The sequence below is a fragment of the Nicotiana tomentosiformis genome, chromosome 6 (genome assembly GCF_000390325.3).
Source record: "Nicotiana tomentosiformis chromosome 6, ASM39032v3, whole genome shotgun sequence".
Classification (NCBI taxonomy): Eukaryota; Viridiplantae; Streptophyta; class Magnoliopsida; order Solanales; family Solanaceae; genus Nicotiana; species Nicotiana tomentosiformis.
The window spans coordinates 23,490,248-23,501,187 of NC_090817.1; the positions used below are offsets into that span (position 1 = coordinate 23,490,248).

At 33.3% G+C, this 10,940-nt stretch overlaps 1 protein-coding gene across 2 annotated transcripts; it reads left to right on the forward strand.

Moving 5' to 3' along the window:
* The first annotated feature begins 2,364 nt into the window (after nucleotides 1-2,364).
* LOC104107971 (polyadenylate-binding protein-interacting protein 8-like) lies at nucleotides 2,365-9,852 on the forward strand. Of its 2 annotated transcripts, none has more exons than XM_009616921.4 (10): nucleotides 2,365-3,285; nucleotides 5,039-5,149; nucleotides 5,235-5,279; nucleotides 7,336-7,408; nucleotides 7,486-7,598; nucleotides 7,759-7,818; nucleotides 8,018-8,065; nucleotides 8,148-8,216; nucleotides 8,564-8,625; nucleotides 9,524-9,852. In XM_009616921.4, exons 1-10 carry the CDS (start codon nucleotides 2,932-2,934, stop codon nucleotides 9,579-9,581), a joined length of 993 nt encoding a protein of 330 aa, XP_009615216.1. In that variant the 5' UTR covers nucleotides 2,365-2,931; the 3' UTR covers nucleotides 9,582-9,852. The 2 variants fall into 2 exon arrangements, with proteins under 2 accessions (XP_009615216.1, XP_070033281.1); XM_070177180.1 differs by having other exon boundaries at nucleotides 2,371-3,285; nucleotides 7,483-7,598.
* The last annotated feature ends 1,088 nt before the right edge of the window (nucleotides 9,853-10,940 follow it).

The following is a 10,940-nucleotide window of genomic DNA, read 5'->3' on the forward strand; positions in this document are numbered from 1 at the left end:
TAACCTTTGGTGGTTGTATTTATTATTCGAGAAATATAAATTGTTTCATAAGTTAAAATTTTTTTATTAGTCTAATTAGGAATGCTTGTTGAATTAAAACGTGCGTAAATGCTAGGAGATATGAAGTTTAGAAATTTTGGCCTCATTAGAGGATTTTTCACTATTTTTGTGCCAATTCTTTTTCCATGATGTGATATGAAAGAAATGTAACTGCGTTTCCCCAAAAATCGTACGCTTGTCAATTCTTAATTAATTAATAAATAAATGAAATCCAAAGATACCTCAACAAAACCATGTGAGTTGGTTGCATAGGAATTATTTTACCCTGAACATGAACTTCTTCTAATTTATTAACTTAAAAATAACTCAATTGGTCAAGAATCTTTTCTTGTGATTAATTTCAAAGTTGTAATATTATGATTTGAATTGTGATATTGACTATAGGGACTGCCAAAATTTTCACATAGGGATACTCTAACAACCATTTATGCCTTTCAGTTTATGACCAGATTTTTATTCTAAATTCCTAATGGAATATTCTGAAGTATTTCAATCAAATTAATTTGATGTCAATGTCAGATTAAACATTGCTCATTTTTTTAGTATTTTATTCGACATCCAATATTTATATTAGGGCTTTAACTAATTTGAATTTGCGTTACATAAGACTACTAGTATTACTCATTTAATATAGACTAGAAAAAAATCTGAGGAATGAATACTCAAAGCACAATTGCTATCACAAGAAGAACCATGACAATATGTACAGTCACTTTCATCCCCCCACCAACAATTCCCACTAAAATATAGCACCTCTTCTCTCCCCCCCCCCAACCAGGGGCGGAGGTAGCCCTTCGTATACGGGTTCGGTTGAACCCAATAACTTTTGTCCAACTCTGTATTTGTCTTAAAAAGTTATTGAATTAACCATAAATTATTAATTTAAAATCTAGTAATTCAAAAGAATTAGAATACTGAATCCATAAGTTCCAAATCCTGACCCCGCCTCTGCATATTTTATGTCTGGAGTTAAATTCGTTGTTGCATCTTAAAGTTTACAATAAATTAATAAATAATTTTTATATCTTATTTATATACATTTATATTACTTAAATGTAATTAATTAATTAGTATTCACGCATTAATTTATTAATTGACTATAATAAATTAATGTATCTTAATATAAATATCGAGGTGAATATTTTTTTTCCTTTTTACTACCCCTGAGGTCCATACTTTAGAGTAAAAGAAAATGTCCATTTGGCTTAGTGGCAGAATTAGTGCCAAATTTTCGAAAGTCATAACATTTTGATGAAACCTTCAATAGTTTTAACAAAAGAATATTGGAGTTACAATAATCTAATTCAGACATTTTCTTGTATTTTGTTCTTTTAATTATTTCAATTCAAAGAATTTTTTTTTGCAGTACCTTTCTTTTCCAATTTATTAGATAATCACTATTCACCAATCATCACGCACTCCATTGTGTGCAGTGCCGCCACTAAAATAGCAGAAAGATCAGACACAACTTATTAGTACTCTTTAATTTGTGTATTGTATTTTCTTCTTTAATAGGTTTCAAAAAAAATGTTATATTTTTTTTTTATTAATAATTTAATTTTAAATTTTCTATTTTAATCTTAATAAAATAATTGGTGTTATATGATCAATTTTCATAGGTTAAGTCAAATTTATGAGATTTTTGTAACACCCTTTTTTTATATTCAAATTATTATTAGTTAAAGGAGATCATTTTCCTCCTTACCCCTCCCTTATCTTAATTTAATGCTAAGAAAATTCTTATTTGTATTCAATATATACATCAAAATGACACTATTAAACGCATGACATGTATATTATGCATAAAATTTATCAGTTAAACATAATGTATTAGAATCACAATATTTTACTACTAATAAATAATGTGGTAGAAAGAAATAGAAGAATTTTTCTTCTTTACTATACCATTAATCAAATATTATTATATAATTTTAACACATGCAACCTATGCTCTATCAAAATTGTTACCACAAAAATTATATTAGAATAGTAAGTATTTATCCTTAATCAGACATCTCAGATTCGGTCATTTTATTCCTCAAGGGAGACTTTTGTGTGTGAATTCATATTAGTAGAGCATCAAAAATATTTGTATAATTTGTGTATATAATATACAGAATATATATATATATATATATATATATATATATATACAAAAAAATTATTTTTTTGGCTATTATTTTTTTAAAAATAATATATATTTTTCGAATATTATTTTTTCAAAAACAATATATGCGGGGAGAAACCCAAAAAAACAAATAAGAAAACCTATAAAAAGAATTTCTCCATCTTCAACCTCCTCCCATTCTCTCTCCACACTGCATTTCCTTCTTTCTCCCTCTATATGCCTACATTCACACATAAAACCTCACTTGCCTCTACAAAACTACAACAAAAAACAAGAATACCACCAAAATCCTCTGCCTTCTGTTATTCAATTTGTTACCAAACAAAAACCCTATAAAGTTTTTTACTATCTTTTTCTCTACTCTTCCTCTCTCTCACCACCTTCTTCTTTTGTTCCATTTCAGACTCTTTTTCTCCAAATGGGTCTGTTTCAATAGGCCTTTCTACACACATTTCTACTCTTAGAATTCCATATTTACATGTATAAATAAAAATTGTGTCTTTGCACAAAAAGGGGTTACTTTAATTTATCAGAATTATAGAATTCTAGTATTTTCTTGCTATTTTTGAGCTTATTTAATTTACTAAGATCATCCAAATCTCAGATATTTACATACAGTACAAAGATTGTGTTTTTTCATAAAAGGGGTTGCTTGAATCTATTGGAATTTTAGAATTCTAGTATTTTCTTGAAATTTTGAGCTTTTTCTGTTTTGTGGGTTTGAGGTTTTATTTACTATTTCAATGGCTGCTGGTGCAAAAGAAGTGTGTGGTGAGACAACAGTGATTGAAGCTCCTGCTGTTCAATCTCTGTCACCAAACACTGACAATAATATTATTTCTGAATCTAATAATGGTTGTGTTAAGGAATCTGATCCAATCCCAAATGCAAAATCTGAATACCAAATGCAAGATATTGTTGACATGTTGAAAAAACTCAAGTTGAATCCAATGGCTAAGGAATTTTTCCCATCTTCTTATAATAATAATAATAATAATAATAATAATAATCGCGGTGATCAGATGCTTCTCATGAGTAATTTTGTGCCAGCTAACAAGACTCCTCTAGGTGCTGATGGTTTGCAAAATAACAGAAGGGTATACATTTCAGTTCTTGATTCTGATTATAATTCTTCATTGATTATATGATTGAAGAAAAATTGATTATTTCGTCTGTTTTGTCGGTTGTTTCATGACTTAACAACTAGTTCAAGATTTCGTCGTGGCAAAGTTGCAATTTTGATGTTGTCAAATTAATGGTGAATGAATTCTTGTTAAGTTTTGTAGTACTCTGTGTGTGTTTGTTTACTTAAAGCCTTTTGTTTGTTTTAGTACTCATGGGAGGTGGCTGTTTAAGCATTAATTATTTTGGTATGAATTGCTGTGGTTTTGGAAATATAACTGCAATTCCAGCCTTTGGTTTTGAAAATTTTAACATTTCCTTGTTAGGAGTGATCTTTGGAAATTACCCAAAAAAAATAAATATAAAAGAACGATCTTTGGAGCTTCAGTAATCTGTTTCTCAAATTATGCAATCAGACATTGGTCATTTATTGCTGAATGGACTGAATATAGGAATTGGGCTTCACAGTTATCAAGGAAATGTTTGAAGGGTTTATAGTCAAAAATGGATTTCTGACACCTGGTTTATTGATTTGGGTTTCCTGATATTCCACTCATTAACAATGGAAACTTGACATTCAGTTAGTTAAATGGGATCACCGAAATTTGGTTGTCAGTAACGTACTTAGGTGGTTAAAAACGGATGAGTATCGTCGGTCCATTATAGTGGATGACATGGAAATTTGTCGTATTGATCTGAATGTGAACGTGCTGTTTGCACCTTTCTATTACAATGGTTTTTTCGATGATACTTAACCTTTTGCTGTATGCGGATGAGATTTAGGGGATTATTTTGTTGTTTTGTTATACTTGAATCCAAGTTTTTGTCAGTTGGTCTAAATATGAATATATTTGTAAATAATGAATTGCATTGTGTTTGTTATGAAGGCCTCCAGGGCTTCAACTTCCCTTACTTATCGATTCAAAGCATCTCTATGTGTTTTGACTGCATTTGCTAACTTTAAAACTACTGAATCTGTTATCAGGAATTTGTACATTATGCTTAAATGCAGTTGTGATTTTTTTCATTTTTAGCTTTATGGAATAGTTATGGAGGAATTGTTTTCCCCTAGACTTTTTTGTTTTGGAAAAAGTTTTGCATTTGGAACTTGACTTCTGCACTCGTAACATTCAATAACCTACAGTGGCATATTTATATTTCATGTCAATATGGGGTTAATGGGTTTTAGTTGGTTACTTTAAATGTCAGTTTGATTTGTATTGAGTCATCGCAGCCATCATCTCTAGAGGTTACTCATTAAATAAGTGATATTGTTGTTGTTGACTTTTACATCTCTTGGGTTAATGGTAATTTCCTAATTGGGAATGTTTTATCTGTATGCATGTTAGAGTTAGTTGTTGTTTACATTTTCATAAGAACATCAATTTAGATGATTTTGAAAATATAGAGAATTTCTATTACTTTTTAATTGCATTTGCATATTATTGGCATGAAACGAGTTTAAATGGAGTAACATGGTCAGTGAGGATCTATATAGCTGACTTGAACTTATTTGGGACTGAGGCATAACTGTTGTTTGTGTTGTATCAGTTCAGATGATTTCCTAGCCTCATAAACTTATCAACAACATACTTGACATTTCAGTTGCAGCTTTGCCTGGATCAATCTGGTCTTATTTTGTATGCTAACCAGAATATTTGAATCACAGACAACCATCTCAATTTTCTTGTCTTCCTTGTAATATCTCCTAAACTTGTGTTTCCACAGAGAGGCAACAACTATAACCAAGGCAAAAGGAGAATGAACAATAGAGCTTACAAGGCTCAAAGAGAAGATAGCATCAGGCGAACAGTATATGTCGCTGAGATAGATAACAACGTAAGGATATATTCTCATTAATTTTATGTGATATTTTTTATTAGTACTCAGAGAGTATCTTTGGTTTTGCCTTTTCAATATCTAGGTCACCGAAGAGCAGCTTGCTGCGTTGTTTAGTGCTTATGGACAAGTAAGTCACTTTGCTCTTCTGAACATTGATGTGATCCATTATATTAGATATTTGACTGCTCTTATGTGCATATACTTGTAGTTCTTTGAGGCATCTAAATTAGAAATAATGAATTGCTTTTTTTTTCTGTTCTTAGAGTGGTAACTTGATACATAGGTATACATTTGTGTGCTACTTATATCATACTTTAGCAGAACGGAAGCCTTAGCTTGGGAATCCGATACCTGTTTTACTCCCTTTTTTTCGACCTTGATTTAAAATTATTACCTTAATTATGCATTATAGAGTGTCATATAACTTGAGTATCAGATAACTAATAATCGGCTAATCGCCAACGTAATTTATGACTTGGTATATGCATTAGTTATCTGGTCTTTAGACATAATCGGAATATCGTCTCATTCGTAAGTTATATAAATAACATATTGATGCTGGTATGTGGCAAATATCTGTAAATTATATTTGGCAAAAGAATATCTAGTTTTGGTTGTCTGAAATTAGGAGAACAAAAATGTGTAAAACGTGTTGGAAGGCTCATTAGCCTAAGGTAGCTTTGTAATTTTTAATTTCTTCGTTAGCTTGCCGGAGTTTGGAGTAGTTCCTGTTAATATCACATGTCGACAACATAGGAGAAGTATTGGAAAGAAGAAGCGGAATGAGGAAAAGATAACAGATGATTAAAACAATGAAAACAAAGACTCTAAAGTAAAGTGCTTAGATTATAAATGAAGCTACCAAAGCTTCAACCGAAACCATTTAACTCAATGCATAAATGTCATTATTAAACTGAAAGAATTTAAAGTACTTATAAGCTGCCAACTTTCTTACTCAAAACAATATTTTAAAATAATTAAAGAAAAATCATGATATGACTTACTAAAGACCTATCATACAGACTCCCTATGTACCCCTGAACTAGAAACTACATTAATAACCTAAACCTGGCTAGCGGTTTACTGATTGAAAAAGCACTTAAATGTGAAGATAAGAGTCATAAGACCTAATAAGAATATGCCATTTGTAATATTTAACCACTACATGGCGCATAAGTTCTCATTTCCTCCTTGTAATCCAGTGTCCACATCTGAGTGAAGACACCTTCCAGTAAATGTTGCTATATTCAGTGTCTCTCAGTGACGTTGCTGGTGACCATATTGAGGAGGGGCTGGGTTTTGTTGTGGTTTATTGCATGACCATGCTTTCTGGTGACTTAGCACATGGGTCATAGTTCGTACGTGGCTTTCCCAAATTGGAAGCTTTGTCCACTTGACTTTGGTGAAGACGACTTTGATAGACGAGGCGTCTTGCCCTCATGGTTAGTATGGTTAAGGCTTAATGAATATTTAATACAGTCGTTCATTTGACCTGAAGTAAATCCTCAATAGCCCCTATCCAAGGAAATTTTACGTCATTGGTTCTTGCGGTATCCTTACTTGAGGCACCAGACTCTAAGAGGCAGCGTATATAGTGGTCTACGGTTTAGGCACCAATATAATACTTTATTGTGCGCTTACAGTTTTTGCCCTAGAAGAGCATTTCAACTGGCTTCATGGGGCATCATGATCTGTCTTTCCAAAGTTGCTTCTTGTGAGAATTGATATTTTCGCGCACTTGTTTCAACTATTCATTGTGGGACCAAAAATCTTGTCATGAAGAAGTTCTAAATGTGTGGGAGGGCATAGATCGAGCTGCTTGTGTGAAGTATGGTGAAGGTTGCAATGAATTTCAGGATGTTTATCTTCCTGTTTGTCAGCTTAGTTTCTAAATTTTATGCCATATTTGTGATGGCGTAATTGATATACTTCCAAAATAATGACTTTTACGGTTTTACCTCATAGCTACAGCAGATTTATTCTAATCAGTCAATCAACCAACTGTGCCACAATCTCCGCTGGCATATTTGTTTATTACATGTTATGCTTAATGTGAATGATTCCTCCTTTTCTGTTCAAGGTAGACTGTAATCATGTTCTTTTTTTCTGAGAAAAACTTTAATGTGTTAATGTATCAAGGAGTGTAATGATGGTCATTCTCATTTTTGCTACTTCCTTTCCAGGTTGTTGACTGCCGAATTTGCGGTGATCCACATTCCCGTCTTCGTTTTGCTTTTGTGGAGTTCGCTGATGAATGTAAGTTGGATGATTTGGCTTGAAATCTTCTTAAGACAGCTGAATATTCAAAGCTAATATGGAATCGATCCTAGCAGACTCTGCGAGAGCAGCACTTTGCCTTTGTGGGACAATATTAGGTTTCTCTCCACTGAAGGTCCTACCCTCGAAAACTGCTATTCTACCCGTGAATCCAACATTCCTTCCAAGGGTACGGATAAATATTTTGCACTTTATTCTTTATCCAAAAAAAAAAAGGAACTTTGGCACTTTGCTGTGCTAGTATGTGGATGATGCTGAGAAATAGTTTTTATGTTGTTTTCATGGAACTAATTGCTTAATTCTCAATTTAATATTGATGTTTTCTGTAGTCGGAGGATGAGCGTGAGATGTGCGCCAGGACAGTCTACTGTACAAATATCGATAAGAAGGTAGACATTTTTATCTTTGAGATCTTGTAAAGTTTTCTCATTCTTTCCTTGTCTGCATCTTTCTGTCAGATGCACATTTTTGGTAGTTATTATGCTCTGCCTCATACTTGGCTGTTGGTTAAATTTTTTTTTTCTTTCTACCAGAGTATCCATTAGCATTTTATAATTAGTTTACAACCAATTACTCTATTCTGAATAGGTTACTCAGGCAGACGTCAAGAACTTCTTTGAAACAAGATGTGGTGAGGTCAGTATGATGTTTAAACGTTTGCATTAAGTTTGAAATGTTAGCTTAAGAAGTGATATTGAAGAACACTTTTACTTTGCAGGTTTCTCGTCTGAGGCTTTTGGGGGATCACGTGCACTCAACCCGCATTGCTTTTGTTGAGTTTGTAATGGTATGTTTTCTTATCTTTGGTAGGGATTGTTGAATGTTATATAACACAACTTCTATTATGTTGCCTCGGACTGTACTCTCTTATTTCCTCCATTATTCGTTGGCCGGTCTTTTGCCCATTTGATTGCTATTGAGGAAAGGAAGGTTTAATAGATTATTACTTGGGTAGCTTAGGAAATCTGCAGCAAGATATCAAATCTTTGCCTTTTAAAGCTAAAATAGGTATTTCGTTTAAGGCTGATAAAGGAAGAGGACTTATGACTGCTTATTGACTTTCTCAAAACAATATGTTAAATTGTTAATATGGAATGGAATTTGAATGTAATCTTATACTTGAAAACTGCGCAGGCCGAGAGTGCAATTTTGGCATTAGACTGTTGCGGTGAGATATTGGGATCCCAACGCATCAGGTAAAAGCTTATTTACAAGTGGCTATGGCCCCAGCTAGTCCACACTTAAAACTTTTCTAGAAAGATTGTTTCATTTTTCTTTTTGTATTTTCCATCTTTCTGACATTGGTATATTGGTTTAGCTGTATTCAAGGAGGCGCCACGTCATGCTTTCTAATTTCTTCCCCTACTGCCGAAATTTTTCCTTTTCGTTTCTCTCTCTCTCCAAAATATTATTGTGCCATTCCATGCGTTCTACTTTTCTGTCATCTAAAAGTCGATCGTGAATATAATGCTTGCGGCTTAAAGATCAGAGTAGCTCATGCTCGATAGTAGAGAATAAATCAGAAAGTTTTCTAGTTTTGGGAGGACGATTGAATCTTATTTGTATTGGTCCTGTTCAAGGTTAGTTTAGAAGATGTCTCTTAGTAATGTCCAATGGCTACTTGCATTAGTAGAGTTGAGAATTTTGAGGGGCTTGGTTTCATATATAAATTACATGTTCAACTTTTAGTTAGTAATTTGAAGAGATAGGAAGTTATTAATTATTAAATCTCTTAATTGTTTCTGTTACTTATCTAGGAAAAAGGAAATTTCTAGTGGACACCAACCTTAGTTATCATTGAAATACATATTTATTACTTAAGTCTAACTAGGTATGACTAGAATAGGAATCTAGATCTTATTTTCCTCTCTGATTATAACAAATATGAAGGGATCTTATCCAAAAGATACAATCTGCTAAGTATTTGAAAATAGATTACCTTTGCTAGAGTTTTCTTTTTACAACTATGGAAGATCATTAACTTGTAATTCTAATGATTAAAGTGTCAAATATACCTTTTTTTTAGTGTCAAACTAGTTGGAAAAGGAGAAAGGAAGTGTAATTCTAACTTTGCAGTCTTGTCTAATTTTGTAGGGTGAGTCCTTCAAAAACACCAGTGAGGCCACGACTTCCCCGTTCCACGATGCAGTAACCGATGCTTGTTCTTATGACATGGAAAGAGTTCAGGAAAGCCCTCTTGGAAGACTTGAGGTCGCCATGGGAAGGCGAAACAAAATTCTGGTTCAGTAATTTCCATCTTTTCTTTTTCTTTATTGCCAACACAGTAACTTTATTGGTACTGAACATGGCATTACCTTTGGGTTTAACGAACTACTTAACGAGAATATCCCTTACCTTTAGTACTTTTAGCTTGATCAGTCATTTTCTTATGAATCTCTTGCTGGTTGAATGCCGGTTCATAATTTGATCTTTCGTCTCTGGACACAGCATTGCATGTTTCTGTTTGCTGTCGGTGCACGGGGAAAAATTTACCCGCACCAGGTGTTTTACACCAAATTACATAAAGTTACCATAATTAAGTATTGATCTGAGGTCGAGTGACCAAAGTATATGCGGAAGACATAAGTCATGTATTCGTTGTCACCTGGTGTGTGTAAATTTTCTCTTAGTGCATTTTGCAATCACATAATCAAATGTGATTGCGATCTTCAATAAGATGATAATATCTCTAATATTGATTTAGTTTGAGCTTGCTTATTATAGCGAGAGAATCAGAGGGAAGAGAAGGAAAGAGAAGAAGGGAGAGGACACTCAGATTCTGGCTCATGTTTCTATCTGTTTCTTCTTTTATAACTGTAGTGTTTGGGCCAGTAATTCGACTATTTCATCGGGAAATTGTACCAAACCGATCTAGAAAATTGCACAAAATTAAAAAGTCAAACCAAACCGACTGAAAAACTTGATTAGTTTTGGTTTGATTTGTGTCACGACCCAAAATCCATAAAGGTCGTGAAGACGGACACCCCTGTCAGGCAAGCCAACAATAAATACTTAATTAGGTTCTCATTTTGTTACTTTTGAAATCATATTTTCCTTCAATTTAAATAGTAAAGAATGAGGATTTACAAAGTAAATAATAATACTTTTAACAAATTCAATACAGAACAACCCATAATCATCCCAAAACCCGGTGTCACAAGTACATGAGCATTAATTAGGAATATAAAATAAAATACAGCAGTTTTCCGGAATACAAATTGGACAAGAAAAATGTAAATACGCTGAAGGAGACTCTGCTAGCTGCGGATCGACGAATGCAATGCAGCTCACCTAGGTCCCCGCATGTATACACGCCTCTGCTCTCACATGGCCTCTAGACATATATGTACTTGCACAAAAATATGCAGCAAGTGTAGTATGAGTACGTAAGCAACGTGTACCCAGTAAGTATCTAGCCTAATCCCGGAGGAGTAGTGACGAGGGGTCGACATCGACTCTCACTAGTGATCAAACAATATCAGGAACAGTAAAAAGGTAAGTAAGTATGAGG